Genomic DNA, 16,585 nt, shown 5'->3' with positions numbered 1-16,585 from the left:
CAATGACGCACGCATATTTGTCTCCTGGGGTTCGTCAAGTACAACGCGTTCCCTTCTTAGCCACTGTGAACTGTTCGGTCGTGCACGAAGGTCACGGGGAAGCCTGGGAAGTCACCTGCGGCGCCACGGGTCATAAAAGATGTAGATGAGTCTAGCCGAGTCGAAGCTTTTATCTGTGTCCTCTGCGAGTGGAGGACCCTAACATCGTCTCGGTGACCTCGGTGCAGTGAGGCTGCGTTTCTTGAGGCGACCACGTAACAGTGACGACGATCGAGTGAGTGAGGGCTTTCTCCTACTTTGTATACCCATAAAGCGTGGCAGCTCGACGACGGAGCCATAGAGTGTCCGTTCACAGATTTGGAGCGCGAGGATCTGGTAGCGTACAGAGCATCAAAGAACCATTTCTCGGGGAACCTGGATGTGAGCGCGCAGCTTTTGCAGCGGCGAGGATCCGAAACACACTTGTTCGCTCGGGGGAAGTGTGTTTCGGCGTCTTGCCGCAGCAAGGCGCCAGTCACGTGGCTCTCCTCTTACCCGTTGTCTGCCACTACACCTTTTCCATTTTGGCGGCCGCTTCTCGTGGCCATCTTCCAGGCTTTGTCAGTATATAGGAGGCTATGGTATACCTTTTCTTTTTTTATTATTAAAGCTTTCACAGGGGTCTCTATACTCAATCTATCATAACTTAAACTTACCGTCATTAAAAAAAAACACAAAAAAATGTGCGAGTTTTTTTTTTTTTTTTTTTTTTGATGAATTTTTATGCGTATTATACGAAATCCCTAATCTAGTAAAGAATATAAAAGGGGCACGTAAGGTGAATCTCTCGGGCGTTAATTTGTAACTTTTAGAAACTTAAAGGGATACTTCAGAGAAATTTGAAATACACCCGTCGTGTTCATAGATAGGCTGAATATGATCCACGATATTCGTAAATGACAATCGCACGTTTGTATTTTTAGCCTGATGGCTGTATTTTTCGTCATAAACAGCCCTCTCTGGCAAGCGCTCAGAGAGGAGCCAAAGGAGAGCACGTCACATCCGGCTTCATCCGGCAAGAATCACGGGAGATTGTTCTTCACGTCGCCTTAAATAAAAAAAAAAAAAAAATATGTACTTTGTTTTGACATGATTTTTTAGGTAGCTCAACAATGCCCAGTAAATACACGAAGGCAAAGCAAAAGCTGGATTCTAAGGACCCTTTTTCCGAGCGCCATATTTGAGTCGCCATAGCTGACGTTATGTTGCCTTACAAAGATGCCTAGACACTAAAATGGGCAACGCTAAATTAATGCACACAAAGCCTGCGTTGAGGAAAAGCACACTTTGGTGTCTAAAAGGTAAAGAACCGGTCACGCAACCAAGGTGACAAGATGAAGCGAACAGAATGACAGCAAACAAAAAGCGAGGGTCAGTTATGGCTGCGCCCATGCACAGCTGCGGGAGGGCGCCCACACATAAGAAATAGATTGTCTGGTGCCACAGGAGAATAATACATTTTCAGTTATCGGCAACTCACACGAATAAACGACATTAAAAAAAAAAAAAAAAGGGGCGGGGGGGGGGGGGGGGGGGGGGCTTGGCGCTTCGAGTCAGTTACGGGTTAAAAACGTTTTCGAGGGAAAGGGCGGCTGGGGAGGGGGAGGCAAACGGAATGCTCGAGAGGCGAGGAGGAAACCTCCTGCTCTCTCCAGGGTTCCGTCTGCTTCCTCCTCCCCCATCCTCCCTTTCCCTCGAAATCTTTTCTTAACCTGTAACCAAAGTTTCTGAACTACTCAGTTGAGAAACTGCCATAGATCTTGCTCTGAAAAAGTGGCACCGATCTGTACTCAAGGACCGAGCTAATGGCGATCGCAACGCCGCCATTTTTCCCGCAGCGGCCACTCGAGGAACTGCATAGAGTTCAATAGCGTCCGCTGTGACTTCTATTTTGGCTTTATTCGGCTATTTTGGCACCGAAGCATATACGGTGGAAGGGATTTCAAGAGTGCCACCCCCGTCTCCCAAACGGACGTGCCGCGGATCACTACCGAAGTTAAAATGCGCCCAGGTCGGGACGCGCTACTTGAAATCACCGCTGAGACATACTTGCATAGAACCAATATTAATTGTACCGCAAAACCTTGCACTCTAAATATCTTGTAAAACATCTCGCGCCAGTCATTTTATACTAAACTCCAATAAAAGTTACTACAAAAAAAAAGTATTTTTTTTTTTCGTTTGCTTTTTCGAAAAAACAGGCTTTCTGAAAGCTCAAGGGGACCACAGTAAAGAAAAAAGATTAAGAGTGGCGCTGTTGTCGTATTGAGCTCGGTCTCCGTGGACGCCAGTGGCGCAGGTTTTAAGGGTGAGTTTTCCAACTGAGTGTTCTAGTAACGTTGCCTGTAACATAGCAAACATGCGCTGCATTGAGGCAAACGCCCGGTAGCGGCGCGTGCTTCTCAAACAGAGACGAGAGTAGCAGAGATCATATATGACGACAAGCAGGAACGAATGTTGGAAAGGAAGCAGAAACTTCCCAAGGGAGACAACAGATTTAATAGTGGTCGAGAAATTCAACAAGTGAAGAGACCTTACACGTCAGGAGATTCAACGAGTCAAGGGATCCAACGCGTCAAGAGATCCAGGTACAACTATAGTTAAGTGATCTAATATGGGTCATAAGATCAGCGATTATTCGACTCAGGAGATCCAGCGACTCAAATACTCAAACAAGTCAGGAGATATATGACTGGTTAAAACTGAACTCCACGGCAGTTGCAATTTACCTGAGAAAAGTTGACTATCAGATATGTGGGATGGGTAAGAGATTTATTTCCACTCAAGTTTATTTCACTTAGGATACTGCCTTAACGTTTGCGGTAAGACGTGTTTCAACTTCCCAAAAGGGTGTCGAACCGGAACCGAACCGAACCGAAAACCGGAACCGAACCGGTATTTTTTCCGGAACTGAACCCGAACCGTTATATTGTTATCGCGATGAACCCGAACCGGAACTGAACCAGAAAAAAATAACGGTTACCGGCTCATGTCAAAACGGTTCGGCCACGCGCTGTTGACAATGAATGTGCTATCAATGCCATTTGTCTTTTAAGTGCCGTCAACTGACGCACACCTCGCTTACATATTTTTCTTCTCCACTCAGTCTTAGCAATATAAACGCTGCATCCATGAATCTTGACATAGGAACCAGTATTGCGCTGGTCGCGGCTTGCACGGAAGAAAGAAAATTGAAAGGCTGTGCAAAAAAAAAAAAGTCGCGTCACGGGATTTTTTTTTTCTACAATCTCGTAAATCCTAAATGCTGCTGTGTGCTCATTTCATAACACGTTTCTAGAACGCGCGAGTTCTTGAAGCTTGCTTCCATCGGAATGAGAAAAGAAAAGGCTGTGAAGTTTGATAATAATGCATCCGGTTTCGTATAGGCACTTAGAAGCTAACATATTTGTGAGTCAGCAAACTCTTCTATTTTAATATTTATCCTATTACGTCCTTCTGGCGTTGCGTTCGGTGAAGTGTTTTTCATATTCCGTATCTTGTTTAATGAAAACTTCTTTAAGGGTCTAATTTGAGTTACCGAAGGCTAGTTCAAATAAAGAAAGCTGTATTTTCTCTCCACTGTTCTTTCAATTGCTTACACGCCGAGGTGGCGGGATAGTTAGCGAGTTCTTCTTGTAAGGGGGTTTGTAAGGAGGTCGCGGATTTTACAGCTACTGCGTCGGACCCAATTCGATGAAGTCCGAATGCGTAAACGTCGGTGAGGTAACCTTTGAGTGCACATAAAGAAACCATTCCTGGTAGAAATCCCTGAGCCGTACACTACGATGTATCCCGTTTCGTATGTGCTGATTTCAGATGTTTTATTTGTAATTTATTTTGATGTTGCAATTTGTCATTTATAATTTCCGAACCGGTTCGCGAACCGGTTCGCGGATCGAATTAATCGAACCGGAACTGAACGGGAACAAAATTAATTTACCTGAACCTGAACCGTAACCGAACCCGTATTTTTTTCGGTTCGACACACTGCTTCCCAAACACTTTTTTTTTTACTACAGCTCAGGTAACCGTTTAATCGTTTAAAACATTTTTTTAGGACATTGCAGTTTGTCATATTTTACACGAGGTTTGAGACGTATCGGCATTGAAAGTGTTGCACGCGGTTCGTTGGGTTTCGAGCATTGCGCTGATGGATCCAGGAGCATTTTCGGGAAGTCAATAGAAGCTACTGCTTTGAAAGACGAACAAAAAACTTCAAGCCTTTCCACTCTGTTGAAGAACGAAGAGCAGCGGATCTGTAGTATGTGCCGCCATCTATGAGCGACGCCGGCAACCAGACAATCGGTAGGCCGGTTGTCTGGCTGCAGCCGTTGCTCATAGATGGCGGTAGCTGTCCAGTAGGTTGTGTCAAGATTTATTTGTCCACGGACACAAACTGGGGAAACTATAGCCCTTAACAGCTCCGCTGTAAAAATCTTGACAGGTTTTTTATCAAATTTCCTGACTTGTTGGACCTCTTGACTCGCTGGACATGAATCAAGAGTCACAATGTAGGCAGGGGGCCCAACGTGTCAAGAGATCTGCATCTTATGAATCAGCAGCACTACGGCATTGTTATCAGAAAATATTGCTCCTCCGCGGCGTGGCCGTTTCCAGCTTCCTCCTCACCTGGTGGTGGTGCATGTACTGGTGAGGCACCGGCAGCAGGGGCCTGGACCCGGGCACGTAGACGGGCGGACCCGGGTGCAAGAAGGCCGACGAGCCGGCTCCGGAGCCGTCCTGGTACGAGGGCAGGTGCATCGCCAGGTTCTGGAACATGGCTCCTACGGCTAGCACGGACCGCGCGGGGGCCTCGCGGCTGGGATCATGGCAGCGTCTAGGAGGCCTCAGTTCCTTTCTCTAGCTTGACGTCTGCTTGTCTTGGGGCCTTGCACGTGGCGCCCTCTCAGGCAGTTAGGAGGACATCCTCAGTCGCCGCTTGGTAGACGGCTTCCTCGCTGACGTTAGTGACGGCCTCCGTGTCGCCGTCCGAAAGGACTTCATTCTTTGCGCCAGGGAGGTTGTCAGCTTCGTTTTCCCTGCAAAGAGCAAGGCATCGTTTATTACGAGTTGAAATCGATAACCATTTCATGTACATCGATGCCCGAATGGGCTTGAATTACCATTTGAAGAGAACAGAGACAAGTTTCGTCATTGAGGATAGCGTACCCCTGCTCTGCCCAGGAATAATTATTTTTTTATCATGTCGTTACATGTTTGATACTATATAATTAATTTCTCACTCGCTAGCTAACATTTTCTAAGACATTAGCGGATAGAGGTTTTACCAGAATCTTGGAACTTCAGCAATAGAGGTGTGTTAGGGAAAACAAAAACAAAAACGAGACGACAAAAGATTTTAGTTGTCGCCATGGGAAACCTAAGTTTACTACAAAGTAAAGTTGTCACACCAATCTTTGCCTACAAGATTATGTATTTTTTTAAATACCAGATGCGGGCGCGTGCTCGGATGGAGTGCGTTTTTCGTGCGCGTGCACCTTGCTCAAATGGAGTGCTTTGCCGCAGTGCAGCAGGAGGCTGCGCTGTGGCAAAGTCAGATATGCAATATGGCGCGGTGTTTGCTCCTCGGTGTCCCTTCTCCGTCGTACATTTGTGCCAAGGGAGAAGCGCACTCAACGGAGCTAGCTAACCCGCTTCAACAGACCTCGAACACTGAAGAAAGTTTGTGAAATTTCACAGTACATTCAGTGTTCAAAAGGAAGGCTTAAGGGGGCATGTGGGGCTTTAGAGTGATTTTATTATTTATGAAAGAATACTTATCATATTATACACTGATACACATCTCGCACCTATTCCAAGTATGCAATCAGATATTGAATACCTTTACCGAAACCCGAGTTATGGGAGATCGGTCTAATATGATTAGGTCATTTGTTTCAGGTCGTTAAAAAATATTCGTAAATTATCAAAACATTTAATGCAACTGCATTCACAACGGTTTAATTTGTGCGGTGATGCAGTTTTAGATCTCAACTGGGAGAGTTATGTTACTAAAAAACGACTGTAATTTGAGCGTAAAAGACATGCTTTCTCGTTATTTAAAAAAATAATTAATTGAATAGAATTCAAGTTGGAAGACTATAAAAATAGCATCACCGCACAGCTTCATTCTTCTCAATTAAAATGGCACCAAACGTGTTAATATTGTCCAAGACAAACTTCAGAAAACGCCTGTAAGGCATCCGTACTTGTGAAAGAAGTGTGAAGAGAGAAAAAAAAAAAGAAGCACTTAAAAGTATGTATATTCCCACTGAATGTTTATAAAAAATTAAGACTTATTTTTTTATATTTGCAAATTAAATAAAGAAATATTATTTTGTAGAGAGCTGGGTGAGTACGTCTAAATATCAGAAAATACATTTTCTCAAAAATGACTTTTCCCCAACTTTTTCCCACTTTAAGACCAGCCTCCCCCGTTAAGCGAAGTACAATCAATCATTGAAAATATTTTTTTTAAGTCGCACAGTGTCTGTGTGCCGCGGCCCGTGTAATTAGTATCGATTTTGAGAAAGAGAAGGCACCTTCTTCGCAGCATTGACGCAAAATCATCACATTTTTGCAACAGGATCAGCAACTTGGAGCAATTGTTGACTATATGTTCCCTACTGCTACACCCCCCCCCCCCCCCCCCCCCCCCCCCGCCTTCTCGGTGCGTGCAAAATTTCAACATACTCAAGCCGTGAGATTGGCGAAAGTTTTAGCATATATACCTTTCTCGCGTCTCCCGACTGTTGTGTATGTGCTACAAACAAAATAAAAAAAAAAGTGTGATTTGGTGACGGGAATGGAATGAAGACTGGATATTTGCGACTCCAGCAGCCTATACGGGTCGCCCAATCTCGACAAATATGGCGGCCGAAAACAGGTCGTGCCGCGCCATGTGGCAACTCAACGCACGGCAATATGATTGAAGCGTGGTTAGCATTGGCTTCGACATGGTTTGCCTGAACGTTTATTCACCATGCTCAAAATCTCTGGCGCTCTGTTGACGTAATTGCGCTTTCAGAGGCTTAGCCTTTTTCTGGGAAGCGATTTAAGTAGGCCGTCGATTAAGAATGTTAGCCCGAGTAATCGACACCCTTTAATCGATTCATTAATCAGTCAATCGGACTCGTTCATTTCCACGCATATTATATATATGAAAAAAGTCAAAATTAATTTGAAAAAAATAACAATTTTGCTTTTGTTGAATATATAGTAAAAGGCGCAACATACCTTTTTGATTATGAATCGACCTCGAAGTGTAGTTGAGAACACGTTCAAAGGCATTCACACTCACCGATTATTACTTCAGCTGTCTGGGGAAAAAAAGGTTCGCTGACATTCTTTGGCAAGAACAACCTCCTTGGATTGTAGTTGAAATGGCAGGTCACGTGTAACGTATACCGCACATGCCAGGAGTTACTACTTTAGGCGAAAGTTTGACCGAAATCTTTCTCTTCATACAGGCGTACTCGTTTACATCTACTCGGAGAAAGCGCGTAATTTTCACTTTCTTTTGGTTCGTCAAAAGTTTACCTATTAACCGGTTAAAAAAATTAATCGCGATTAAAGCACTAATCAAATCATCGGCAGGTTAAGCGATCAGTTACCCAGTCATTAAATAAAAGGGGTATAGAGGATATATAAAACGAGAAAAAATTGCATCGAATCATGGTTATCTCGCCATAGTATCATCACCAACATCGCTAGTCGTACTCTCCCGTTTCGCGTCTGTGTGAGTGTCAAAATTCCTTCGCATTCTCTCGCATATTGCGCGTAGACACCCGCGTCATATCCATTCCGTGTCGTCATCATCGGGTTTATACCCAGTCTGACCAGTCTTTTTCCCGGCGTGAATATACAAAAAGTTCCCACGCACCTTCGTTTGTGCCTAATGAGTTTCGTGGGTCACAATTATTTCGTAATAGAAATAATTAGCGACATATCGAATTTAAAATAACATAAAATATGTATTCATCCACCTTACTTTTTTCATGTTTATCAAATTCATTATTAAATGCTTATTTAGGCTTTCCTATTTAGTATTTACTCGTTTTCTCGTTTATTTTACGGTTCTGGAGACTGCGACAGATCCGGCCCCTTAGCCGACGAAACATTCGGAGACACTAGTGGCTTGGTCGTCGGTATTATAGCAAACACACAAAGCCGATGAGCGCCATCGCATCGATGGTGTTTCAATTGGGGCCGCTCATTCGGCACCATCAGGTTGCCGAGTCGGCCATGTATGCAGCATAAAAGGGCCGTGGACGCAGAATGTTCCTCAGCTGCCACTGACGGGTTTTATTGCCACGCGAAGCGACGTCTCAAGTGAGAATAGCAAGCAGAAACACAACATGCACGAGGAGTTTAAAGAACGCTCCCACGAAGCGTTCGTTCCTACATGAGCATGTCTGCGGGAGGCGCGACCACGTAATGCGGGTTTAAAACGACGCTGTAGCGTTCGCTAGCGTCCGCAAGACGCGACCACCTCGTTCGAGTCACGCTTCTGTCAGCGCCTCATAACGCGTGCTAAGAGAGAACGCTAAAAATGAAGAAAATCAATTAAACCCGGGAGAATTTTTTTTTTTTTTTAACATTTCGTTTAAGTCTCGTTTTGTCGTAAGTTTGTATCGACCAGTGAGATTGTGCCAGCTCTTAGCATGCGTAAGTAACATGACCGAGAGAGCGATGACGCACGACGGGGGCGTCAACTATAAAAAAGCTACAATTTCATCGCCAGGTTTGCCCTCAAAAACGTGAAAGCTACGGGCATATAATTGAACTTTCGAGAGACACGGTCGACAGGAGACCGCTTCACATGGGACGATTTTGCTTGCAAGTTTCATATGCTTTAAACAAAATGTCGCTCGCGCGACAAAAAAAAAAAAAAAAAAAAATGTGGACTGCAGTTAAACTGTTGCTGTGTCCAAAGATTACTTTTTTTATTTTATTATGGCCGCGCGAGGTTTAAAATTGCGAAGCAAAATCACACCATGTGAAACGAGGTACGGACGTTTTATTGCTACAAAAAATTGCAGTCTGCTTTCTCCTTTAAACCAGCATAAATTCAGTTTTTTTTTTTTTTTTTGTGAGTCTGGAGCTTTGAACAGTGTTGTCAATAACATATTTAAGCTTTTACTGATATCGTGCGGTCAAAAACGTTACGCATCGAAGGGAGATAATTGCTACGAATGCAGAAGGACCTATACCACCCGGTTCAAGAGATGCGAATTTACTGGCAATTTTGCAATTGCGCCGTCGTTCCTGCGAAAGTAAAGCGAGTGGTGGAAACTGGAGGTGCTCGGACGTCGCTGTTCCGAAACGCGAAATCGCGAGCATCTGGATCAGGCTTAAGACGCCGCGTCCTTACGCAGAATATTGTCCGAACCTACGTAAAACCTCTCAACACCATAAAAGCAATACAAAAATTTTTTTCGCACGCGTTATTCTTGATGTGATTACTTTTTTAATCGTGTGACATCCGGTATTTTCGGATGTCAGACCACAAGATAGCTTTGACTGAGCGATAGTGCCCCTATACCTACAGTCACGTTAAAGAAGAAGTAGAAGGCGCTGCGAGGATTTATATCACTGACTTTAAAGAAAGAGATGATTTAGAGCCTGCCATTTGGAAAAACTCAATGTAAAAATTTGCGCCACGCAGGCCTCACCATCCTCGTGAAGGCGCCTTTCCCACAATATTAGTGTGCATGCAGAAAAGCCACCTTCACGGTGCTTGAGGCGTTTTAGGTTGAGATTTGGGCTTTCACTGAATTTGCCTCAAACTTCGAAACCCCCAAAAGAAACAAAACAAAACAAAAACCACACACTTTTTCCTTTTTAGTAGCGCGGAAAACGTTTTTTTTTTTTTTTTTTTTAATTTGCTGACAGCAAACTCACACTTTTTTTGCGCCCCGAAAAATGTTGACAACTCTAAAGCCCAGAGACAAATATAGCTGACGTCTCCGAGAAACGTTGAAAGTTAAAATGAATTGAGATGCTTAAGTTGCAAAAAAAAAAATGCACATAAAATTCGGCGAACCATGCATTTCAATGAAATGAGAGAACAATATACAAAGACTAATCGTTAGGCAAATTACATTTATATAATATATACAAAAAAAATCTTTTCAGTGACGATTTCTAAGGTTGTTTTGAGTGTAAAACAGGTTAATTCACTTACCCTATTTTCCGGGCTATAGTCCGCGGAATATACATGTTTAAAAGTTGAAATTTCTGGCTGTGCGGACTATCTACGCGTGCGGACTATACAGGAATTGTGTTTTTCAATATCGTTGATTATGACGAGACGGGACGGATTTTTGAATAAAAGAGTATGTTTTTGATAATTTATGTATATTATAGGCTTTTTTTTGTGAGCTAAGGAAACATACATATGTCAAGGTGTGCCGCGTATGAGAAGAATTTCGTGTCGACTAAGCACCAGGTTACGGACTATGCACTGGGTGCGGACTATGCAGCGGGTGCGGACTATCTAAGCAAAAACTTTCATTTTTGACCCCAAATTTGCCTCTGCGGACTATACACCGGGGGCGGACTATAGTCCGGAAATTACGGTACTCACTTTTGAAATGATTACCCTCTTCTTTCCTTTTTTTTTTTTTTCATGCCTGTATGAAGTAGACTATCACTGTGGGTAGTAGAGATGGACTCCAAGACACGGTTGAAACGTTTGAATTACAAAACTTTCAAACTACAATTTACTACGCGACTTTACAAATATTAATTTTAGATGGTACGTCCCGATTGGATCTTCGTAGTCCGTCCTCGAAATAGCCAGGCCATATTTTTTTGTTAGATATCAGCAAACTGCATTATGCTTCGCGGCACCTCTCCATGCAAATTATCGCGAAGAAATGGTTACTTGCGTGTACAAGAGCACCATTACATCAACATTTTTCGATCTAAATAAATTATAAAAAAAAAAAAAAAGATTGGCAGAGACCTTTGCTTTTAAAGTCCCACAATGCATGCAATGCATCATAGGGAATTGGTGTCACGTGCCGTATATTTCCTCGCTAAATTTAGCGGAGTAACTGGATGGTTGTGAAGGTCAAATGACGTCAGGTCATGTGACGTCGATTTTCCCGCTAAATTTAGCGGAAAAATTGAATCGATGTCCGGGTCAAAATACGCGAATTTTTACCGCTAAATTTGGCGGGTAACCGAATTGGTGTACTATAGGGCACGCGGCATCAATTTTCCGCTAAATATAGCGGGGAAACTGGATTGAAGTCTTGGCCACTAGACGTGAATGTTCCCGCTAGATTTCGAGCGGGGAAACTGAGTTGACGTATGGATGACGTGGCGTCAATTTCCCCAAGGTGTCTCGGTAGCTTGTCGCCACGTGAAGCTATACTTTCCCCGCCGAATTTAGCGAAAAGTGCACGGACAGACAAAATGTTGGGATTGGGAATAGCGATAAAAAGCATTTCACGCTTAAAAACAACCTGTCCCAACCAAACTGTTAATTTTTTTCTTCTTTTTGAGGTGATTTTTAATTTGCCAGTTTTAGTAAACCATGTCGGAGAATATATAGTCGGTGACAGGTCAAGAACGAAGTGGAAGCTCCTCCCACCCCTTTCCACTTCAGCGGAGCGAACGGTGGAGAGGAGGCGACCTCCTCTCCAGCGTTCGCACTACTAAACTGGAAAGAGGGGGAGGAACTTCCACTTCGTTCTTGACCTGTCACCGAGGGTGGTTCCCGTTTCGACCCATTCCCAATACAACCTTCCCATTTGTACCTTCCCGTTTCGACCCGGCTCAAAAAACCTTCTCGTTTCATCCTTTCCCGTTTCGCCCTTTCCCGAAACAACCCTCCCGCTTTGGCCATCCTTCGGTTCGTTTGTACCGTTCGTCAACAGTTGATTAGGTTCAAGTGTCCAGTGTCTGTTCTCCTTGGTCCCACATCCCTCCTCCCTCTCCCGAAACAACCCCTCAGAGACATGGCACCGTAACATAAACGCTGTGTCAGGGAGGGCTCACCCGAACATTTACAACTTCATCGACCTGCAAACGGGATGAGGCCTTGACAAGGATATCGCTGCAGCAGCTTGCAAATGGTGGTGCCGTGCGGGCCAGGTGACCGCCGCGAACAATTGGAGTGTCGCCTTTCTGATGGCGCGATTTTGCCGCTCGACTTCCTCAACCCAGGCGATAGCATTTAGTGGTTTATGATCTTTGCCTGTGTACGCGACGGTTCTGTGTTTGAACTTGTAAGAAAATGAAGTCGCCATCGTATGCCCGTCAGCCTGTCTGATTTATCACTTTTAAAAAAATATCCCGTTCACTATAAGGAAGTTTTAGAATAACGTACGCAAGTGCTTTGGGTAACCTAAAAATAGCGTCGCGATATAAAAAACTTAGGCAAGGCTATTTTTTGCTTGCTCAAAGTGCTTGCCTGCATTACTGTAAGACATTATTAGGGAGTTTTCGTAGATCGCGTTTCCCCTTTCGGTAAGTTCTCCGCAACGAAGAAGCCGCTACTGCGCCTGCGCGCCGATGGCCTTGACTGTAGAGTTCTGGGTATCGTAGCGGGTTGCGGAGCAGCGTCGCGTGACGTCGAAAACGGTCTACGAAAGCTCCCTATTATTGTACAGAGCGCGAACAGCGATTGTTGGTTTTAGCTGTTTGTGTAAAAAAAAAAAATGAGAAGAGTGCACTAACATTATTAAGCGCGAGACACATGTACGACGAAACCGTCCGATCCGACGTCCGACCGCGCAATACGACGGTCGGAGGCGAGGGTTTTCAACGCTCTCCGATGCTACGAAAACCCTCTCCCCCCAAGGTCATTCCGGCAGTCCGCACGTCGGATCGGAAGGTTTCGTCGTACATGTGTTTCCCGCTTTAGTGTGTTTGAAGGTGCTCATCTGAGCCACTAACCTAAGCGGTAAAATGTGGTACCTTCTAATACCATTTCGAAGTAAAATTCGAAAAATCGCCAACATCCTGTTCGTGGTAACGTTGTTGCGCAGTGTGCATAGTCCATTTCGTAGTTACACATTTTGGGGACCATCTTAGAAGAAACATTTTAAGAGGTCCAAGTAGAAATATATTTCGTTGAAGCTTGTCTGAAAGTAAAATTGCATATTTTAGGAAATTTACAAGCAAAACTATTTCACAACATAACTGAATTGCTCGCCTGCACCTTTGCATTAATTGCATTAACATGATTTCGGGACATATTCTTAAGCAGAAAAACTACGCAAACCAGGATTAGAACGATGAACACTTTTAGCGAAGAGGTTGAGATGTGCGGGGCTTTATACCAACGGGTTCAAACGGAACGAATTCAAACGTAAAATATGTCTTGGCTACGGGTTCAAATATGAAGGGCGTTTTGGAAACGGGTTGAAACGGGACAGGTTCAAACGGGAAGGTCGTTTCGGGAATGGGTCGAAACGGGAAGGTCGTTTCGGGGATGGGTCAAAACGGGACAAATTCAAACGGGAATGGGTTATTTCGGGCTACACCCGTCACCGACTGTAAGTTCGAAGCCTCCTTGGTAGGAAATTTGCGCAAAGTGCGCCATTAAAAAGGGGAAGAAAAAAATAGTAACAACGAGTAATTTTAGTACTCCACAAAGTAATAAGATTACTATTGCGATTACTTCTCAATAAAAGTAATCGAATTATTAACAAAATTACTTCAAAAAGTATCGAATATAAGTAGGGTTCCGCGTTTTCAGTTTTTATTTTTTTTTTTCAAAATTCGGCATACTTTTTTCGGTGTTTATTTTAAAATTCAATTACCGTTTTTTTTTTTCGGTGAATATGAAAGAAACACATTCGGACACCGGATCAGATGATCTTGCAGCTGTGATATTTGTGATCATTCAAGCGCTCTTGCCTGTTCACTTCCTCGTCCTTGTATTTTTAGCGCTTCTTTAGGGTCTTCGCTACAACTTCCGTCAGGACACACCTCAAAATCGCGGAATTCGCGGGCATAATCTTCAGCGCGCTTCTTTTTCCTCCCCGTTCTGGCGACGTGACCGTCTGGGGCGCCGGTAAAAAAGACCAGCGGAATGGCAAAAAAAAAAAAAAAAAAAAAAAAAAGTAATAAATAATAAAATAAAAAATACTCCATTGTAGTTATGTTCTCAACCACAGGGAAGTTTGAGAGAGGGTGTTAAGATCTTTTTTTTTTAGGGCCGGGAACTTGATCACGGAAAGGACACAGATGTCCCGCGAACGAAAATCCAAGACCTCTTTTGTTGCATGTTGAACTTTGGGAGAGGGCAATCACGAAGGCGTCACACAATGTCGAACCTTGCAAAGCCCCCCCCCCCCCTCTCTCTCCCCCCTCCACCACCCACCTCGAAAAGGCCACCCCCCCCCCAAAAAAAACACAAAAAAAAAAAAAAAAACAGACCTTTTTCGGTTAAATGCAAATTTTAGAAAACGGATTAGATGTACTTTTATCGGTTTTTATCGGTTTAAACCGAAAACGCCGATCCTACAAACTGACTTTTTTCGGTTAAAACCGAATTTCCGCAAATGGATTCGGCGTACTTTTATCGGTTTAAACTTTAAACCGAAAACTCCGAAACCTAAATATAAGTAATTTCATTACTTGTGTCAAGTACAGTACAAGTCTCTCCAAGTAAACCTTATCCACAAAGAATATCCACCATCAATTTACTTCAAACTTTCAAATCACTTCTGTCCTTTTAATATATGGAATTTGATTGGGGCTTGCTGGCGTTGTCTTCACCGGTGCCGGCTCCTCCGTACAAATTGTTAAAAATAATAATAATAATAAAAGAGCAAGTGTGAAAAAGAGAACAATGTATGCAACTTTATCACGAAACAGAACATTATCATTCGCTCGTTCTTTATAATTCTCCCTTGCGTTGAAAGTTCGCTGTGGCGAGAACAATCACCACTCGGAGACCAGTCTATTCGTGAATTAATTAGCATGTCATAGAGCCAAGAATTCAGCGTGTTGTTTGTAGCGCGTTCTTCTGACATTCCTTCCAAAGCGACGTATCGAGGTGCAAGTCTCGTTGACTTAATACAGTATTTTCTATCTTTTTTTTCGCTTTACGTTCGAGACATTATGAGCGAGAGCGAAAGAACCTTCATTGAGGATCGCCTTCGAATTCCGGAGAAATTTCACGTAAGGAATCGAGCCGCGTCGACGAGATAGCGTCGTAAACCTCGCGAGGGGCCCAATTCATTAATCAAACCGAACGAGAAAGACATCTTTCATCGAGATTGCGGCTCGGCGTCCCATCGAGGCCAATGAAAACGGTGCCCCGCTTTCGAGCACCGCCCTCCGGCGAGCGTCCAATGGAAAGCGAGAGAGGGGCGTCAGGGCGAACGCGTGGGGCGGAGCCTGCGCCACATACTAATGAGCTGGGCGTTCCCCGCGCGAGAGGTCGAGGCCTCGTCGACGCGGGGAACGGGAGAGGAATGCGCTAATCTCGCGGGATCTCGCTCGTTCGCGAGATGTTACGGACGACAGGATGCGAAAATTATGGGCAATTTGCATTCGAGGAATGCGGTGGCACGCATGACAAGGCGTCTTCGGGATAATGGATTAAACGCGTTGTGTTCTTTTTTTCGTTTTTCCTTTTTGAGTTGAACTTGTATGGGCGTGTTCGGGAGCGAGCTTTCTACTCTGCTTTCATTTTGAGAACGCTATATATATATATATATATATATATATATATATATATATATATATATATATATATATATATATATATATATATATATATATATATATATATATATATATATATAAACTAAAACCAGAACGTTTATTATTCAGCGCGCTCCGCTTCACACTAATACCCCTGTCAGACGGGCACCTCAAATGACATTCGACTTAAATGACATTCGAGCTCAACTGAGTTCTCCCAAACTCATTTACGGCTCGTAAATGTGTAGTCTCGTCAACAGCGGTCAGTACAAGTTCCGCGAATTGAAATAAAACATTATAAATAATATAAATACAATTGAAAACAATGTTTGTAGCAATTATTTTTAGAAAAAAATGCTTATAACGTGTATATCTCGCACACATTTTGCGATATATTTGTTTAATATACTCGCGGTCTCAGTTGCGCGTCAGGAACGCGATCCTAGGTTCCGACAGTTCCGGATCCATCGCACTACGATCATTGTCGTCAGCAGGCTCCATCGCTACATGGTCAGGGTCTTCGCTTGAATCAATCGCAGACGTAAACGTCAACGGGGTATACGAATCTGGCGAAGAACGAAAGAGCGCGAGGAACAACGGCGAGCAAGATGCACGGATTTCCGAAAGCAGACGAGCCAAGCGGCGGATCGGCTACGGCTACGGATTACTTGGCATTGCTGACGTCGTGTCGTTGCCACAAAACACCTTGTCTCCGTCAAAACGTGTACTTAGTTTTCATCTCCGCGTTTGAATTTTATGTTCTAAGAATTCATTACATTTTATTTACTTAGTAAACAATAAAATAAACACTAGTTTTCCGGGTTAACAACAGACCGCTATCGTGATAGACATCACCTAAATGACATTTGAGTTG

At 43.7% G+C, this 16,585-nt stretch overlaps 1 protein-coding gene across 1 annotated transcript in view; it reads right to left on the bottom strand.

Moving 5' to 3' along the window:
• Positions 1-4,945: 4,945 nt before the first annotated feature.
• LOC121836550 overlaps positions 4,946-16,585 on the bottom strand; it is a 76,143-nt gene continuing 64,503 nt past the window's right edge. The window contains exons 3-4 of the mRNA XM_042291478.1: positions 5,163-5,215; positions 4,946-5,078 (exon numbers count right to left, since the gene is read on the bottom strand). Coding sequence (XP_042147412.1) covers positions 4,946-5,078; positions 5,163-5,215 — 186 coding nt within the window. The remainder of the gene's footprint in view (positions 5,079-5,162; positions 5,216-16,585) is intronic.

Source organism: Ixodes scapularis, unplaced genomic scaffold, assembly GCF_016920785.2.
Source record: "Ixodes scapularis isolate PalLabHiFi unplaced genomic scaffold, ASM1692078v2 PGA_scaffold2__306_contigs__length_199485367, whole genome shotgun sequence".
NCBI lineage: Eukaryota > Metazoa > Arthropoda > Arachnida > Ixodida > Ixodidae > Ixodes > Ixodes scapularis.
Note: the sequence above shows the minus strand (reverse complement) of the source record. Positions and strands in the feature narration are given on the sequence as shown.